This window comes from Delphinus delphis, chromosome 7 (genome assembly GCF_949987515.2).
Source record: "Delphinus delphis chromosome 7, mDelDel1.2, whole genome shotgun sequence".
NCBI classification, from domain to species: domain Eukaryota; kingdom Metazoa; phylum Chordata; class Mammalia; order Artiodactyla; family Delphinidae; genus Delphinus; species Delphinus delphis.
In genome coordinates, this window is record NC_082689.1 from 115213869 (window position 1) to 115233922 (window position 20054).

General features: G+C 43.7%; 1 protein-coding gene across 1 annotated transcript in view; it reads right to left on the reverse strand.

Annotated features, from left to right (window-relative positions):
* Nucleotides 1-20054, reverse strand: part of CFAP221 (cilia and flagella associated protein 221) — an 84519-nt gene that overhangs the window by 52049 nt on the left and 12416 nt on the right. Inside the window, exons 4-6 of the mRNA XM_060015751.1 lie at nucleotides 18104-18190; nucleotides 17845-17943; nucleotides 16187-16287 (exon numbers count right to left, since the gene is read on the reverse strand). Coding sequence (XP_059871734.1) covers nucleotides 16187-16287; nucleotides 17845-17943; nucleotides 18104-18190 — 287 coding nt within the window. The remainder of the gene's footprint in view (nucleotides 1-16186; nucleotides 16288-17844; nucleotides 17944-18103; nucleotides 18191-20054) is intronic.

Genomic DNA, 20054 nt, shown 5'->3' on the forward strand with positions numbered 1-20054 from the left:
TATTACTATGCCCATTTCATGGACAAATAAACTGATCTGTGGGCCCGTCCAAGGACACACAGTTAATAAGAGATGAGGTGGAAATTAAAGCCAGGACCCCAGGACCCTTAACTGCGATACTATACCTCTCTTCTCAGTCTCTAATAGCAACCAAGAGCTAAGAACATCTCACTGTTAGCACTGCCGTCTTCTTCCCTATTGACTTTCTCTTTAAAACCGATCCCTCGATTTAAAACTCAATTGAGGATTGGTTCAAGATGGTGTAGTAGGAGGACGTACTCTCACTCCCTCTTGCGAGAGCACCAGAATCACAACTAACTGCTGAACAGTCATTGACAGGAAGACACTGGAACTCACCTAAAAAGATACCCCACATCCAAAGACAAAGGAGAAGCCACAGTGGGATGATAGAAGGGGTGCAATCACAATAAAATCAAATCCCATTACTGCTGGGTGGGTGACTCACAGACTGGAGAACACTTATACCACAGAAGTCCACCCACTAGAGTGAAGGTTCTGAGCCCCACGTCAGGCTTCCCAACCTGGGGGTCTGGCAATGGGAGGAGGAATTCCTAGAGAATCAGACTTTGAAGGCTAGCGGGATTTGATTGCAGGACTTCAACAGGACTGGGGGAAACAGAGACTCCACTCTTGGAGGGCACACACAAAGTAGTGTGTGGATCGGGACCCAGGGGAAGGAGCAGTGACACCAGGGGAGACTGAACCAGACCTACCTGCTAGTGTTGGAGGGTCTCCTGCAGAGGCGGGGAGTGGCTGTGGCTCACTGTGGGGACAAGGACACTGGCAGCACAAGTTCTGGAAAGTACTCCTTGGCGTGAGCCCTCCCAGAGTCCACCATTAGCCCCACCAAAGAGCCAAGGTAGGCTCCAGTGTTGGGTCCCCTCAGGCCAAACAACCAACAGGGAGGGAACCCAGCCCCACCCATCAGCAGACAAGTGGATTAAAGTTTTACTGAGCTCTGCCCACCAGAGCAACAGCCAGCTCTACCCACCACCAGTCCCTCCCATCAGGAAACTTGCACAAACCTCTTAGATAGCCTCATCCACTAGAGGGCAGACAGCAGAAGCAAGAAGAACTACAATCCTGCAGCCTGTGGAACAAAAACCACATTCACAGAAAGATAGACAAGATGAAAAGGCAGATGTACCAGATGAAGGAACAAAATAAAACCCCAGAAAAACAACTAAATGAAGTGGAGATAGGCAACCTTGCACCAGATGAAGGAACAAGATAAAACCTCAGAAAAACAACTAAATGAAGTGGAGATAGGCAACCTTCCAGAAAAAGAATAAAGAATAATGATAGTGAAGATGATCCAGGACTCTGGAAAAAGAATGGAGGCAAAGATCGAGAAGATGCAAGAAATGAATAACAAAGACCTAGAAGAATTAAAGAACAAACAAACAGAGATGAACAATACAATAACTGACATGATAACTACACTAGAAGGAATCAATAGCAGAATAACTGAGGCAGAAGAACGGATAAGTGACCTGGAAGACAGAATGGTGGAATTCACTGTTGCAGAACAGAATAAAGAACAAAGAATGAAAAGAAATGAAGACAGCCTAAGAGACCTCTGGGACAACATTAAATGCAACAACATTTGCATTATAGGGGTCCCAGAAGGAGAAGAGAGAAAGGACCTGAGAAAATATTTGAGGAGATTATAGTCAAAAACTTCCCTAACATGGGAAAGGAAATAGCCACCAAAGTTCAGGAAGCTCAGAGAGTCCCATACAGGATAAACCCAAGGAGAAACACAACAAGACACATAGTAATCAAACTGGAAAAAATTAAAGACAAAGAAAAATTATTGAAAGCAGCAAGGGAAAAAAGACAAATAACCAAATAACATACAAGGGAACTCCCATAAGGTTAACAGCTGATTTCTCAGCAGAAACTCTACAAGGCAGAAGGGACTGGCATGACATATTTAAAGTGATGAAAGGGAAGAACCTACAGCCAAGATTACTCTACCTGGCAAGGATCTCATTCAGATTTGATGGAGAAATCAAAAGCTTTACAGACAAGCAAAAGCTGAGAGAATTCAGCACCACCAAACCAGCTCTACAACAAATGCTAAAGGAACTTCTCTAAGTGGGAAACACAAGAGAAGAAAAGGACCTACAAAAACAAACCCAAAACAATCAAGAAAATGGTAATAGGAACATACATATCAATAATTACCTTAAACATGCATGGATTAAATGCTCCAACCAAAAGACACAGGCTCACTAAATGGATACAGAAAAAGACCCATATATATGCTGTCTACAAGGGACCCACTTCAGACCTAGGGACACACACAGACTGAAAGTGAGGGGATGGAAAAAGATATTCCATGCAAATGGAAATCAAAAGAAAGCTGGAGTAGCAATACTCGTATTAGATAAAATAGACTTCAAAATGAATAATGTTGCCAGAGACAAGGAAGGACACTACATAATGATCAAGGGATCGATCCAAGAAGAAGATACAACAATTGTAAATATATATGCACCCAACACAGAAGCACCTTAATACATAAGGCAACTGCTAATAGCTATAAAAGAGGAAATCAACAGTAACACAATAATAGTGGGGGACTTTAGTACCTCACTTACACCAATGGACAGATCATCCAAACAGAAAATTAAGAAGGAAACACAAGCTTTAAATGACACAATAGACCAGATAGATTTAATTGATATTTTTAGGACATTCCATCCAAAAACAGCAGATTACACTTTCTTCTCAAGTGCGCATGAAACATTCACCAGGATAGATCACATCTTGGGGAACAGATCAAGCCTCAGTAAATTTAAGAGAATTGAAATTATATCAAGCAACTTTTCCGACCACAACGCTATGAGATTAGAAATCAATACAGGGAACAAAACATAAAAAACACAAACATATGAGGCTAAACAATACATTACTAAATAACCAAGAGATCACTGAAGAAATCAAAGAGGAAATGAAAAAATACCTAGAGACAAATGACAATGAAAACACGATGATCCGAAACCTATGGGATGCAGCGAAAGCAGTTCTAAGAGAGAAGTTTATAGCAATACAATCCTACCTCAAGAAAGAACAAACATCTCAAATAAACAACCTAACCTTACACCTAAAGGAACTAGAGAAGGAAGAATAAACAAAACCCAAAGTTAGTAGAAGGAAAGAAGTCATAAAGATCAGAGCAGAAATAAATGAAATAGAAACAAAGAAAACAATAGCAAAGATCAATAAAACTAAAAGCTGGTTCTTTAAGAAGATAAACAAAATCGATAAACCATTAGCCAGACTCTTCAAGAAAAAGAGGGAGAGGACTCAAATCAATGAAACTAGAAATGAAAAAGAAGTTACAATAGACACTGCATAAATACAAAACATCGTAAGAGACTACTACAATCAACTCTATGCCAATAAAATAGACACCTGGAAGAAATGGACAAATTCTTAGAAAGGTATAACTTTCCGAGACTGAACCAAGAAGAAATAGAAAATATGTACAGACCAATCACAAGTAACGAAATTGAAACTGTGACTAAAAATCTTCCAACAAACAAAAGTCCAGGACCAGATGGCTTCACAGGTGAATTCTATCAAACATTTAGAGAAGAGCTAACACCCATCCTTCTCAAAGTCTTCCAAAAAATTGCAGAGGAAGGAACACTCCCAAACTCATTCTATGAGGCCACCATCACACTGATCCCAAAACCAGACGAAGATACTACAAAAAAAAATTACAAACCAATATCACTGACGAATATAGATTCAAAAATCCTCAACAAAATACTAGCAAACAGAATCCAACAACACATTAAAAGAATCATACACCATGTTCAAGTGGGATTTATCCCAGGGATGCAAGGATTCTTCAACATACACGAATCAATCAATGTGATACACTGTATTAGCAAATTGAAGAGGAAAAACCATATGATCATCTCAATAGATGCAGAAAAAGCTTTTGGCAAAATTCAACACCCATTTATGATAAAAACTCTCCAGAAAGTGGGCGTAGAGGAAACCTACCTCAACATAATAAAGGCCATATACAACAAACCCACAGCAAACATCATTCTCAATGTTGAAAAACTGAAAGCATTTCCTCTAAGATCAGGAATAAGACAAGGATGTCCACTCTCACCACTCTTATTCAACATAGTTTTGGAAGTCCTAGCCACAGCAATCAGAGAAGAAAAAGAAATAAAAGGAATACAAATTGGAAAAGAAGAAGTAAAACTGTCAGTGTTTGCAGATGACATGATACTATACATAGAGAATCCTAAAATTGCCACCAGAAAACTACTAGAGCTAATCAATGAATTTGGTAAAGTTGCAGGATACAAAATTAATGCACAGAAATCTCTGGCATTCCTATACACTAATGATGAAAAATCTGAAAGAGAAATTAAGGAAACACTCCCATTTACCATCGCAACAAAAAGAATAAAATACCTAGGAATTAACCTACCTAGGGAGACAAAAGACCTGTATGCAGAAAACTATAAGACACTGATGAAAGAAATTAAGGATGATACCAACAGATGGAGAGATATACCATGTTCTTGGATTGGAAGAATCAATATTGTGAAAATGACTATACTACCCAAAGCAATCTACAGATTCAATGCAATCCCTATCAAATTACCAATGGCATTTTTTACAGAACTAGAAGAAAAAAATCTTAAAATTTGTGTGGAGACACAACAGACCCCGAATAGCCAAAGCGGTCTTGAGGGAAAAAAATGGAGCTGGAGGAATCAGACTCCCTGACTTCAGACTATACTACAAAGCAACAGTAATCAACACAATATGGTACTGGCACAAAAACAGAAATATAGATCAATGGAACAGGATAGAAAGCCCAGAGATAACCCCACACCCTATGGTCAACTAATCTATGACAAAGGAGGCAAGGATATACAACGGAGAAAAGACAGTCTCTTCAATAAGTGGTGCTGGGAAAACTGGACAGCTACATATAAAAGAATGAAATTAGAACACTCCCTAACACCATACACAAAAATAAACTCAAAATGGATTAGAGACCTAAATGTAAGACCGGACACTATAAAACTCTTAGAGGAAAACATAGGAAGAACACTCTTTGACATAAATCACAGCAAGATCTTTTTTGATCCACCTCCTAGAGTAATGGAAATAGAAACAAAAATAACAAATAGGACCTAATGAAACAAAAGCTTTTTCAAAGCAAAGGAAACTACAAACAAGATGAAAAGACAACCCTCAGAATGGGAGAAAATATTTGCAAACGAATCAATGGACAAAGGATTAATCTCCAAAATATATAAACAGCTGTTGCAGCTCAATATTAAAAAAACAAACAACCCAATCGAAAAATGGGCAGAAGATCTAAATAGACATTTTTTCCAAGAAGACATACGGATGGCCAAGAAGCACATGAAAAGCTGCCCAACATCACTAATTATTAGAGACATGCAATCAAAACTACAGTGAGGTATCACCTTACACCAGTTAGAATGGGCATCATCAGAAAATTTACAAACAATAAATGCTAGAGAGGGTGTGGAGAAAAGGGAACCCTCTTGCACTGTAGGTAGAAATGTAAATTGATTCAGCCACTATGGAGAACAGTATAGAGGTTCCTTAAAAAACTAAAAATAGAATTACCATATGACCCAGCAATCCCACTACTGGGCATATACCCAGAGAAAACCATAATTCAAAAAGACATATGCACCCCAATGTTCACTGCAGTACTATTTACAATAGCCAGGTCATGGAAGCAACCTAAATGCCCAGAAGACAGAAGAATGGATAAAGAAGATGTCGTACATATATACAATGGAATATTACTCAGCCATAAAAAGGAACAAAATTGAGTCATTTGTAGAGATGTGGATGGATCTAGAGACTGTCATACGGAGTGAAGTAAGTCAGAAAGAGAAAAACAAATATCGTATATTAATTCATATATGTGGAATCTAGAAAAATGGTACAGATGAATCAGTTTGCAGGGCAGAAATTCAGACACAGATGTACAGAACAAACGTATGGACACCAAGGGGGGAAAGTGGCAGGGGGAGGGGTGGTGGTGTGATGAATTGGGAGATTGGGATTGGCATATATACACTAATATGTAAAAAATGGATAACTAATAAGAACCCGCTGTATAAAAATATAAATAGAATAAAATTCAAAACAAACAAAAAACCCTGATCCCTCTGTGCTTTATTTATTGAGCTTTTTGAAAGACGTGTCCTTTAATTAGCCCATCAGCAACAAAGGGTTATAAAGTCCCAAGACCTTTTCTCGGATGTTACCCACCTCCCCTCAAGTCCTGGCATGCATGTAGAGAGAAAGGGGGAAATCTGGGGCCTGGCCAGTTATTTTCCTTTAAGCTTGAGATGTACATTGCTGTATTCAGAATATGACCAACAAAAACAGAAAGAAATCAGACATAATGATTAGTTGCCGGATAAGCCAGACCCCCAAACCCCCAAACGAATGGGCCACAATTTGAAAAGATACAAAGAGTGGAGAGTAAATTATGTTTCCAATTTCAAAGTACGCTCTTTTATCTCAGATGATTTATGTTCTTGTGAACTTTCATAGGCTGCTTATCTTGTTTTCAGAGACATAATTAACTTCACTGGGATTGGGGCCTGAAACCAGAAGCACAGTGGACCCATGATCCTAATGATATAGTCAAATAAAGACAAGCACAAATTCACATAAAGAAACGTTCAGGGAACAGGCGTCTAATTATTCTTTCTCCCTTATAGAATTAAACGCCACACTCATTTTAGACTAGGCTTAGACCAGTGTTAGAGGCAAAGACCGATAAAGAATCAAGGCGTCAGGGAGGTTGGATGTGTTTTCTCTTGCTGGCCTGGCCTTCAAGCTCCTTTCTTGCCCTTACTTCAATGCCTTCCCCAACCCTACTTAGTTCTTCCTACTGGTAAAACCTCACCCTCTCCCACACCCCAGTAGTTTAGGAAAAGGTGGAGTTCTGCTGAAATCACTAGGGAACAGTGGGAATTAAATGAGGTCCCCTTTGCATACTTGGTAAAGGAAGTTACGGTATTTCTCTGGGGGGTGGAAGGTAACTGAATTCTGGAAAAGTTAGAGGTGACCAGATGACATGTCGTCTGCAGAGACAGTATGTACCCTATTCATACTGGTTGAACACCTTTAAAAAAATGTGGTAAAATGTACATAACACAAAATTTACCATTTCACCCATTTTCTAAGGCACACTTTAGTGGAATTAGGCGCATTCACACTGTTACACAACCGTCACCAAAAAGGCCTTGAAGAGGCTTGAAAAGCCTCCTGCAGATCCAGTTCCCTTTTAGTCGAGAAAAATATAGCACTTATTGGGAGAAGATAAGAGGATACACTAAGAACTACTGACGGTCTTTTCCTCTTTTAGGAGACAAGGGAGAAGCAAGCCCACACCGAAGGTGTTAAAAACACACTCGGCTGGGGCTTCCCTGGTGGCGCAGTGGTTGAGAGTCCGCCTGCCGATGCGGGGGACACGGGTTCGTGCCCCGGTCCGGGAGGATCCCACATGCCGCCGAGCGGCTGGGCCCGTGAGCCATGGCCGCTGAGCCTGCGCGTCCGGAGCCTGTGCTCCGCGGCGGGAGAGGCCACAACGGTGAGAGGCCCACGTACCGCAAAAAAACAAAAAACAAAAAAACACACACACACACACTCGGCTGGAGATGAATGACCTGTCCTGCCGGCCGGGCGCCCAGCTACAGCTCCAAGTCCCTGCCGCTCACCCACCAGCAATTATAAGGACAAAAAATCACTCGGCAGTGGAATAAGAAATGAACTTTTAAAGCAAAGCAGCGTATTTTCAAATACTTTTGGTTCTGAAATTGCAGTCTCTAAGAATTTTAAGTGAGAAGACCCAACGCAGCCAAAAATTAAATAAATAAATAAATAAAATTAAAAAAAATTTGCACAAAATCAAAGGGAGAAAGGCAGTATCCAGTATTACAATTTCCAAGCTAGGCTCTAATAAGGTCAGTATTACTTTCCCAAATTTCAGTTTTTCAGCCTTTTGATGGCTTTCTCCAGGAGTCGAAAGTCTGGGATTCAACATTTTGTGAGAAAAACTTGAAAAAAACCCCTAATTTTTTGGGTCACTTTTAGGGTCGTATAGCCATCACGAAGCAGAGCCTGGATTGGAATCTAGACACTGCACTGCCTCGTCTCCTTTTTAGTTTCTTTATTGAGGGTCCTCACAGGCCAGGCAGGTAACAGTGAGAGGAGAGGGCTACGTGTGAGGTAACAGGGAGTGGTGGGGACTGCGGCAGCCTGGCAAAGGTACTGCCCTCTGACGGGGCAGCTTCCAGTTCGTCCCTGAGGAACCGATTGTGGTCATGCAGGAACGTGTGCCTAGTACTGCTGGATCTTCCTCTTTTTTTTTTTCTTTTAACAAAGAGTGGAAATCTAAATTTTCATGTGCAATCTTCTGATTTCTAAATGTTGGCAACTAACTGAAATTTTTAAAATTTATTTTATTGGAGTCTAGTTGATTTACAATGTTGTGCTAACTTCTGCTGTAAGCAAAGTGACTCAGTTATACATATGTATACATTCTTTTGCATACTCTTTTCCATAATGGTTTATCCCAGGAGATTGGATATAGTTCCCTGTGCCCTACAGTAGGACCTTATTGTTTACCCATTCTATACATAATAGTTTGCATCTGCTAATCCCAAACTCCCAGTCCACCCCCCCCCACCTTTCCCCTTTGGCAACCACAAGCCTGAAATGTTTACAAAAAATAAATCATGTGGTCCCCAACCATGTGGAACAAATGAAGCAGGTCAGCAGTTTAATGAGATCAGAGCCACAAATTCAGAACGGATGGATGGCTGGCAGGCTGAGGGATAAACTGTCTGCACCAGACTAGACAGGAGGATTGGTGGGATGCTCCCCACTCTCCCCAACAATCTAAAAATTCCTCAGAGAACCATCCTGGACTTTACTCCCCACAGGGAGCTACAAAGGGAAAGACTGAGGTTGAGGGGATGAGATGGGCGAAGGAGCCAGAGGTACAGCTGCCAGCAGCCAGATGCCCACCTCGTAAGACACAGTGACAGGTTGGCGGTGCTGCTGGAGGGCGTGCTGGTCCTCTGGGTGGGCGGGGTGGGGGCGACAGTGGGTGAGGTTGGGCGCAGAAGCTGCCGAGCAGCTGGGACAAGCACAGAGACGCAGCACCTGCAGGTGTGTCGTTCCTGGTCCCGCAGCCGGGCCTCACCAGCAGCCCCTGAAGAAGTGACGGAGCAGAGCGGGGGTATTCGTGTGTGCGTGGGACTGGGGGCTGCAGGCCTGAGGCAGAGAAACAGCAGGAGCCGGACTGCAATGCAGCCTCGAGGGTGAGGGCTGATGGGCTCCGAGGCGAGTGGCACGCTTGGGACCTTGGGACCACAGTGAGACTGGAGGTCACAGATGAGGCATCGCCGCTTCTTATGCACCTAGCAGTGGCTGCAGCCAACCCGCCCTTGTGGGAGGAGTGTTTTCTCACGGATAATGTTTAGCATCTGCCCTTCAAACCAGATGTGTGTCTGCTCTGTGTTATATAACTTCTGGTTGCTGTAGTCAAAATGCCTAGTCCAACGTTTTTTTCCTCCAATTAATCACATCCTGGGACCTAATGTATAAATCCAGTACTGCATGTCTTGTGCATAACCGTTCTAAAGAATCTTATTTTATGTACTGTATGTATCAGAAGAGTGTACATTGCCATGTAATGTAAAAAAGAAAAATCTACATAAATAACGCAGCAACTACCCAGGTGTTACACCAGCTAAAACAATAAATAACCTTTGAGCAGTGCATGGCCACATTCAAACGCCCCTCTGCCCCAGGGAGGGAAGGCAGCCCAGAGATGGACCGCCACGTAGTCACCCCACACTCTCCATCATGACACCGTCCACCGGAAGACCGTCCCCTCTGCCAGGCAGCAGCTCACATCAGCTCAACCTCGCACAAATCCACACCATCACTCCAGAGAAGGACAATTCCAGAGCCCGATGAAGCCGGACGGAGGGTGGACAGGCGAGTGTGTGAATCGAGGGCCTGTCCGCCTGCTGTGGATTTGTGGTGCTGCTGCGTGCCCTCCCCTTGGCCAGCTGGTGGACCCATCGCCCGGCTCTGGGAGGGCTGGCGCTGAGGACTCACGCTTGACCTTCTCCAGAGAAGTGCCCTTGGCTGAGGGGCTGGGCACCCCCATCCCTGTCCTGCACTCCTTTATGGGTTATGCCTTAGTAAGTCAGGTGCAACGAATCCTTATTTCTGCTTCTAAGGAACCTAAGGCCCCACGACTACATTTAAATACTTGCAATCAGTGCCTGATTTTGAGGTGTCCCAGGCCCCTCTCCACAGCAGTGTTAAGTACATGATGTATTTATTTAATAGAGTTGTTATACTATATATAGAAATTGCTACAGTATCAAGTAGAACATAAGATTATACTTCAAAGCCCCCTTCTGAAACTCACTGATAACTGAGGTAGGTAAAGAGTATAAAAAAATCCAAATTTTGGGCTTCCCTGGTGGCGCAGTGGCTGAGAGTCTGCCTGCCGATGCGGGGGACACGACTTCGTGCCCCGGTCCGGGAAGATCCCACATGCCGCGGAGCGGCTGGGCCCGTGAGCCATGGCCGCTGAGCCTGTGCGTCCAGAGCCTGTGCTCCGCAACGGGAGAGGCCACAACAGTGAGAGGCCCCCGTACCGAAAAAAAAAAAAAAATCCAAATTTTAAAATAAACAATATGTCAGCAATATTTATAATTAATTAAAAACACTGTTTCAGATGTAGACAACAAACGTATGGGCACCAAGGGGGGAAAGTGGGCGGGGGGTGGGGGTGGAACGAATTGGGAGATTGGGATGGACATATATACACTAACATGTATAAAATAGATAACTAATAAGAACCCGCTGTATAATAAATAAATAAGTAAATAAATAAGTAAATAAATAAAAACACTGTTTCAATTCACAATCTCTTCTATTCAACGCCTGGCTTTCACATAGCTTTCAGATACAATCCATTAGCTCAAAGACACCAGTGAAATGATTATACTTCTGATGATCGTTGTAGTATTTTTACCTCTTATAAGCAAATTTTAAAGAAAGGTACAAAACAGTTTTACTATAGTCACATAAGCCCACACAAATATGACGTGAATGTAAGCTTTGAAAAGTCAAACTCTTAAAAGTCTGACAATCACATGCAATATAATATGCCCCAAATTTCAAAGAGAAGCGGTTTCTTTTTAAAAAATATTTATTTGGCTGCGCTGGTCTTAGCTGCGGCACGTGGTCTCGGCTGCGGCATGCATGCGGGATCTAGTTCCCTGACCAGGGATCAAACCTGGGCCCCTCATTGGGAGCACCGAGCCTTAGCCGCTGGACCACCAGGGAAGTCCCCAGAGTGCAGTTTCTACAAGGTACACACGACCGTGCATTTCTCTGCTTCCCTTGTTCAGTGGTGGCCTCAGTGAAATCCACCTTTGCCAGCAAAGCCTCTGAGGCCCTTCTCGCTCAGCCCTTGCCCTGCCACAGCGCTGATAACCCAGGTCCAGGCTCACGAACGCCCCAGAGTGGTCCACAGGTGCCGTTCCATCCACACCTCTGTCTGTGCCCAAGCCTCCACACTGCCTGAAACACCCTTCTTCCCTCCTGCTCCCTTCCACTGCCTGATGTCTAGTCACGCTTCAAAAGCTTAGGGCAGGTGCACTCTCCTCTAGGAAGTCTTGTCTGAGCTCCGCCGTCCCACCTGCCCCCAACTCACTTCACACTGAGCTGGGTTACGTGTCCTTCCTCAGAACACACTGAATTAGAAATTAGAATCGTCCAGTTAACAAACAGCTCAAACAACTCAACAACAAAAAAGCAAACCTCCTAATCGAAAAATGGGCAGAAGACCCAAATAGACATTTCTCCAAAGAAGACATACAGGGCTTCCCTAGGGGCACAGTGGTTAAGAATCTGCCTGCCAATGCAGAGGACATGAGTTCGAGCCCTGGTCTGGGAAGATCCCACATGCTGCAGAGCAACTAAGCCCGTGCGCCACAACTACTGAGCCCACGTGCCACAACTACCAAAGCCCATGCACCTAGAGCCCATGCTCCGCAACAAGAGAAGCCACTGCAATGAGAAGCCTGCGCACGGCAATGAGGAGTAGCCCCCAGTCGCTGCAACTAGAGAAAGCCCGCGTGCAGCAACGAAGACCCAAAGCAGCCAAAAATAAATAAATAAATTTATTTAAAAAAAAAAAAGAAGAATACAGATGGCCAGGAGGCATGTGAAAAGATGCTCATCATCACTACTTATTAAAGAAATGCAGATCAAAACTACAATGAGGTACCACCTCACACAGGTCAGAATGGCCATCATCAAAAAGTCTACAAACAATAAATGCTGGAGAGGGTGTGGAGAAACGGGAAACCCCCTACACTGTTGGTGGGAATGTAAATTGGTGCAGCCACTATGGAGAACAGTATGGAGGCTCCTTAAAAAACTAAAAATAGAGCTGCCATATGCTCCAGCAATTCCACTCCTGGGCATATATCCAGACAAAACTGTAATTCAAAAAGATACATGCACCCCTATGTTCATAGCAGCACTATTTGCAATAGACAAGACATGGAAGCAACGTAAGTGTCCATCGACAGAGGAATGGATAAACAATATGTAGTACATATACAATGGAATACTACTCAGCCATAAAAGATAATGAAATAATGCTATTTGCAGCAACACGGATGGACCTAGAGATCCTCATACTAAGTGAAGTAAGTCAGAAAGAGAAAGACAAATGCCATATGATACCGCTTATACGTGGAATCTAAAATATGACACAAATGAACTTACGAGACAGAAACAGACTTGCAGATGTAGAGACTTGTGGTTGCTGAGGAGCGGGGTGTGGGGGGAAGGAGTGGGAGTTTGGGGTCAGCAGGTGCAAACTAGTACATAGAGGATGGATAACAACAAGGTCCTACTGCAGAGCACAGGGAACTCTACTCAATATCCTGTGATAAACCATAATGGAAAAGACTATGAAAAAGAATGTGTGTATAGGGAGCTTCCCTGGTGGTCCAGTGGTTAAGACTCCACACTTCCACTGCAGGGGGCACGGGTTTGATCCCTGGTTGGGGAACTACGATCCCGCATATCATGTGGTGCGGCCAGAAAAAAAAAAAAGAATGTGTGTGTGTGTGTGTGTGTGTGTGTGTGTGTGTGTGTGTGTGTGTATATATATATATATATATATATGAATCACTTTGCTATACAGCAGTAATTAACACAGCATTGTAAATCAACTATACTTCAATAAAATACAAATAAAGAATTGTCTATTTAATCATGAGATGAGGGTTTAATCACCTCTACATCCTTAGTACCTACCATTGTGCCTGGCACACAGTAGGCATTCAATAAAGGTTTGTTAAATGAATGAATGTTGAATAAAGAACCTACCCAAATAATACCTTCAACCCCCAAGGCGGCCTAGGATTAACAGAGGACATTTCAGGTGAAAACCCTTTCAAATAGTCACCACCACCACCGCCCCCGACGCCAGACATTGTGGATGGAATGCAGTGCTGGGCAGTTTGCATAGTTAAAAGTTGGGGAAAAGCCATTAAGTCAAGTGCATCAAGTCTTGGGAAGGCGCTGCTGCCAGAATGCTTGGAGAAACAAAGTAGCACACTTATCTTTTGAAAAAATTTTAAAATATCACAGTGTTACACACAGTAAGTCAGCTTCATAAACTGTTCAGCTGAAATTTTCATTCTGATTACAAATGAAGGGCATGATGTATAAAACAGCTTGGGAGAAGCCTCCAGGGAAGTGGGCAGATTTATCTGTTAAGAAGGTCCAAGAGGGAGGGGATGTATGTATCTGTATGGCTGAATCACTTTGTTGTACAGCAGAAACTAACACAACATTGTAAAGCAATTATACCCCACTAAAAAAAATAAGAAGAAGAACCAAGGCTGATTTCTGCATCATTTCCTCCTGCCTATGGACCAGTGCTCTCAACCTCAACAGCCTTGCTTACGGTCCAGACAAGGAGTGATTTGTGGAGGGAAAGAAAGAAAAACAGGGAGAGAGAGAGAGGAAGGGAGAGAGGGAGGGAGGGAGGGAGGAAGACAGAGGAACTAGGAAGTTAGTTGTTTCCTGCCACTTCAATTTTGGTTAAAAATTGCTTATTCACCCATTTAAAGGAAATAGCTATGTTTGGCCTCAAAATGCATAGAGTGAGTGGGTCCTGCCAGGAGGGATTCACCTCTATTAGCCCCTTTTGTATGGATAATTTATTGACAATTATTTTTGGGGGGAATTTTTATTTTATTTTATTTTAATTTTAGTTTTTGGCCACACCGTGCAGGGATCTTAGTTCCCTGACCAGGGATCGAACCCACATCCCCTGCATTTGAAGTGCAGAGTCTTAACCACTGGACCACCAAGGAAGTCCCTTATTGACAATTCTTAAAGAGCTGTTTTTAAAAAAATAAGTAAAGAGAGATGGTGCATCAGAAGCTCATGCGAAGCCGCTGGGCGGGGGATGGGATCTCACGTCAGCTGAACCAACGCGATTGTTCAGATCTAGATGGTGAGTTTCATTCAAGGGCTCTGAAGTCCATACACCTTGGTCCCCCGCCAGCACCAAAAAGCTTCAGTTGCCCCCTCTCTACCTCTACTACCCAGTCACTAGCAACTTGTATCCCCTGCTCAGAGCTGCCTGCAGGCACCTGAACTTGCTTTCACCCCCAAACACAGGCTGAAGCCCACAGTCTTTGCTCACTGTCTGGGCCTAGACCACAAGGCATCTAGTATCTACCAGCTACTGGGTGGCTTCATCACCTGCAAGATGTAGTCCACACTCTTTGCCACCACTGTGCTTTTGTACGTGCTGTTTCCCTGCTTGGAATGCCACCCTCACAGCCCGCCCCGTGGTGGCTAACCAGATAGGATAACCGGACGTCCCCTGCTTAGGCGTGAGGACTTTCCCCATCTCTCCTGCACGAGACCCCGTGTGTGCCCTGATTACAACACTGGCACGCGGTGTAATTAATCAGTGATGTGGTTCTGTCCCCATCAGACTTTAAGACCTTCAGAATGAGAACTTTTGTCTATTCATCTTTTTACCCCAGGTGATATTCCAAATATCACCCAAACAGGACTTCACGGGCAGTGCGCCACTAGTGTGGATACAAAGCTGGAGCCAGGTCCTGCAGGTCCCTTCCCCCCCCCCCCCCCCCACCAGATGGCTAGGTATTAACAACTTAGTTACAGAATCATTGGAGGTGAGGGGCGGCAGGAGAGGGGCCAAGCAGATGGCAGGGAGGGATTGGGGGCTCAGGACAGTATATATTTCCCAACCAGCACAGAAATATTTCAGCGTTTAACAAGATTTTAACAACCGGCACGGCCATTGTATCTCGGTATCTAACAGCTCAATAGTCACCTTCTTTATGTCCCTAGGGACAGACAGCACTGTGCCTGGTAGTAGGTATTTAGTAAATATTTACTGCTGAAACAAGACACACCTTGAAATACAACTAGAGTCATCAACTATTTTCCCAACAAGGAGGGCGGATTTGAGATTTGGCTTCCATAGTGACTGTCCAGGGTCTTGGCCTTCCCTGTGGCCATTCCGTCCAAAAACACATGCTGGTTAATGCACAGGCATGAGATGCCTGCCTGGGACTCCGACACTAATACTCCCAACCCTGCAGGCCCTCCAACTACCGCTGTTGCCAACAGTATTTGGACCTTCTGGCAGCTACCGTGCCCTGTGAAGGGGAGCCTGTGGAGAAAGAAGCCTGCACAGGGCAGCAAAACCAAGATCCGGGGAGGGTCAGGTCCCAGCAACCCCTGTTAAACCCCTAGACGCAGCCATGCCTGAAGGTGCGTGCCATCTTGCACCTTTCAGGTTGATGACCCAATAAATTCCTTTCTTGCTTAACGATATTTTGACTCGGTTGGGTTTGTTTGTTGGTTGTTTGCTTTGCCTTTGCAACTACAAGTCCAGTCTAACTCAGCTAGAAGGAAAACTTTCCATTAGGAAAAACAGAAATCTAAGTTTTTATCTATGTGAGTCTCTCTTAACTTTTCACATCCCATGACAGTTTGGTAATTCATTTTGATAACTTACCTTTCACCAAGTAGAACATTTGATAGATTTATAAATGAGGGAAAGTCCAGTCTATTTATGACAGGATAGGCGTGGATGGGGACAAGCAAAGTCTCATCTCCCTAAAATTAATGGGAAAAAAGTCAAGTTTACCATGCTTAAGACTATAATTTTCTTTTTTTCTTTTTCTTTGTTTTTGGCTGCGTCTCGCAGCATGTGGGAACTTAGTTCCCCGACCAGGGGTTGAACCCACGCCCCCTGCTTTGGAACAACTGGACCGCCAGGGAAGTCCCAAGACTATAATTTTCAAAGATGAATTTGTAGATCCTTTATTTCTTATCTTGTTTTCTATCATTAAAAAATACCTCCAGAAAAAAAGGGAAAACATTTCCTTAAAAAAAAAAACACTGAGTGCTTAAATATAACGGTGAAATATTGAGTTTTCTTAGCTATAAACAAAGTATAGAAAATTTTTAGCGTATTTCACTGAAATGATATTCAATATTATCCAGGAAAGCTAATGATGCCTTCACGTTAGACATGAAAACAGTCATCTGTTTCGATTTCAGAAAGTTATAGGGAAACACAATTGTGAGCGGCCTGAGATAAACAGAAACCAGCACAGAATCAGCTGATCCAGACAGTGCCGAACAGTAAGCACTGGGCCAGCCAGAGGCACAGAGGCCTGCTTCTAGACCTGCACAGTGCGTGACCTCGAGTAAGACCTCTGACCTCTCCACAGCTCGTCTCTTCCTTTGCTTTCAAGTGGGGATAAGGCCACCTTTCTTTAAAGGTATTTTTGAGAATTAAAGCAGACACTGGCCTTAAAAAGTTTAAGGCACCACATAAATACAAGGTACTAATAGCATTGCTATGAAGTAGCAGGACGCCTGCCCTGGGGCTCTACGCAATGCCTGTCCTGAGGATTTTTGTTCTTGGTACGGAATATTCCTCCTGAAAGCACTATTCTGGTTTCATTTTTAGTTTTTTTTCCCCCTCTTTTTAAAAACTGAGACTCATCTGTTACTAAAGCACACTCTTCCACTTTAATTTTGAAAAGGTAAATTTCCTTAACCTTAAGGCTTCTCAACTTGTAAGGGCTGGGCGTGGAACCCAGAGCGGAGGGGTGTGGAGGTGCCAGTTTTAAGGGAAGGACTGACAGCACGTGGGGCTGGAGGCTGGAGGCCGGGGATGAATTAGGTGACCTGGAAAAGGCCTTCGAGAGCTCCTACAGCACAGCCTCTGGGGTCGGACCACACAAGTAGCCTCCCTGCAGACCCCCAGGGCTACCTCGGAGAACATTTGCTGCTGGTGCCCAGTGACAACTCGGGGGTTGTTGCTGATCTTCTCACCTAGCTCTTAAAGGACGATGTTTAAGTTATTTGACAAGCCTTCCTCAACTCCCAGCACCACAAGATAAATGAGATTTTTAGGCCAGGGCAGGTGGGAACCTGCAGCAAGCAGTGTCTCTGGCTCTGCCCCAGTTCTCGGCAGCCTGGAGCTTCCCCAGCTGGGACCCACGTCACCGGACCAGGACCCTCAAGCCACTCAGACCGGCTGCCCAAGGCATCAGGCTGAGAAACTTCATACTTGTCACTCCGTCTCTCTTCTTCCCTTGAAGATGTAAGGTTTGATGCCACCCCCAAGCCCCCAAAAACCCCTGATATTAAGGGACATACCTTACAGTGAATGCGGATGCAATCATAGTAGTATCGCCACTCATCTGGAGTAAATGTAACGGTGACCGTGAGGGACAAGCCAGGGATAAGGCGGTGCTCCTAGAAGACAAGGGGGTTCCTGTCCGGACGAGCCCCAGCGCCCAAGGGAGCAGGACCACGGGGACAACACGCTACATGCCGCCCCGGGCAGACCTGCGGCACACAAAACCACACCTGGCAATGAACACCTTGGGAGAATATGCCCCCCAGGGACACTTACCTTTTTCACATATTTGATCTGAAAGTGTTTGGTTTGTGGGGGTAAAATATGAACGTGTAAATCTTCATTGCAAATATTGACCACGTGCTGGAGAGAAAAAGAAGCATTCACATGAATACACTGCTTCATCTACCTGCACATGCACCTCCTCATTTATCTTTACCTCATCTTGTTCCTAAAGGGATGTGAGGAGATACGGTGCACTTTTATTATTTTTTAAATTTTTATTCTATATTGATGTATAGTTGATTTACAATGTTGCCTTAATTTCAGGTGTACAGCAAAGTGATTCAGTTATACATATATCTATTCTTTTTCAGATTATTTTCCCATTTAGGTCATTACAGAATATTGAGTAGAGTTCCCTGTGCTATACGGTAGATCCTTGTTGTTTATTTTATCTATAGGAGTATGTATATATTAATCCCAAACTCCTAATTTATTTCTCCCCCCAACCTTTCCCCTTGGTAACCATAAGGGTTTTTTTTTATGATTTTTTTTTTTTTTTTTTGGCTGCATTGGGTCTTCGTTGCTGCACGCGGGCTTTCTCTAGTTGCAGCCAGCGGGGGCTACTCTTCATTGGTGCGCAGGCTTCTCATTGCGGTGGCTTCTCTTGTTGCGGAGCACGGGCTCTAGGCGCGTGGGCTTCAGCAGTTGTGGCGCACCGGTTTAGCTGCTCCATGGCATGTGGGATCTTCCTGGACCAGGAATCGAACCTGTGTCCCCTGCAATGGCAGGCAGATTCTTAACCACTGCGCCACACGGGAAGTCCCCATAAGTTTGTTTTCTATGTCTATGAGTCTCTGAGTCTATTTCTGTTTTGTACATAAATAAATTCATTTGTATCATTAAGATTCCACATATAAGTGATATCATATGGTATTTGTCTTCCTCTGTCTGACCTACTTCACTAAGTATGATAATCTCTAAGTCCAACCATGTTGCTGCAAATGGCATTATTTCATTATTACTCTAGGAGGTGGATCCAAAAAGATCTTGCTGTGATTTATGTCAGAGAGTGTTCTGCCTATGTCTTCCTCTAAGAGTTTTACAGTGTCTGGCCTTACATTTAGGTCTTTAATCCATTTTGAGTTTATTTTTGTGTATGGTGTTAGGGAGTGTTCTAATTTCATTCTTTTACATGAGGCTGTCCAGTTTTCCCAGCACCACTTATCCAAGAGGCTGTCATTTCTCCATTATATATCCTTGACTCCTTTATCAAAAGTAAGGTGACCATACGTGTGTGGGTTTATCTCTGAGTTTTCTATCCCGTTCCATTGATTTGTGTGTCTGTTTTTGTGCCAGTTCCATACTGTTTTGATTACTGTGGCTTTCTAGTATAGTCTGAAGTCAGGGACCCTGATTCCTCTCGCTCCATTTTTTCTTTCTCAAGATTGCTCTGGCTTCAGTGCACGTTTAAACGCTTTAAGAGATTCAAAATCTATCATACACCACTTAACGAATAATAAAATAAACACAACACCACTTAAAGAATACTGAAATATGCCCATATGTCTCTGCCCAACCTAAGACTTTTCCAGAGCTACAGCCCCAGGTACCCCCCGGCATGGCCTTGCACACTCCCCTCCTCCTGCCCTGACTGGTTACCTGTGCACCTTTTTGTTGAACTCAACTTAGTCCTGTGGTTCAGCTGAGCTAAGAAGCCAGCCACCCACCCACTCCCAGTTTCTCTAATTACATGCCACTTGTCCTGGGGACCTGGTGACACTAAGGCAGTCAAAAAATCAGGAAAAGAAGTGTGGAGAGGACAGCCTCCAATCCATTGCTAGGGCTGATAAAAAAGAACACAAAGTCAGGAGTTCTCTGATGGGGTCGGGAGGAGGCCCTCGTTCAAGGCAGGACAACCTGCTGGGTAAGTTAACAAGGTCTCTGAGTAGAGGGGTTTTTCCTTCCTCTACATGAAAGGAGAGCAAGGACCTTGGGTTCTGGG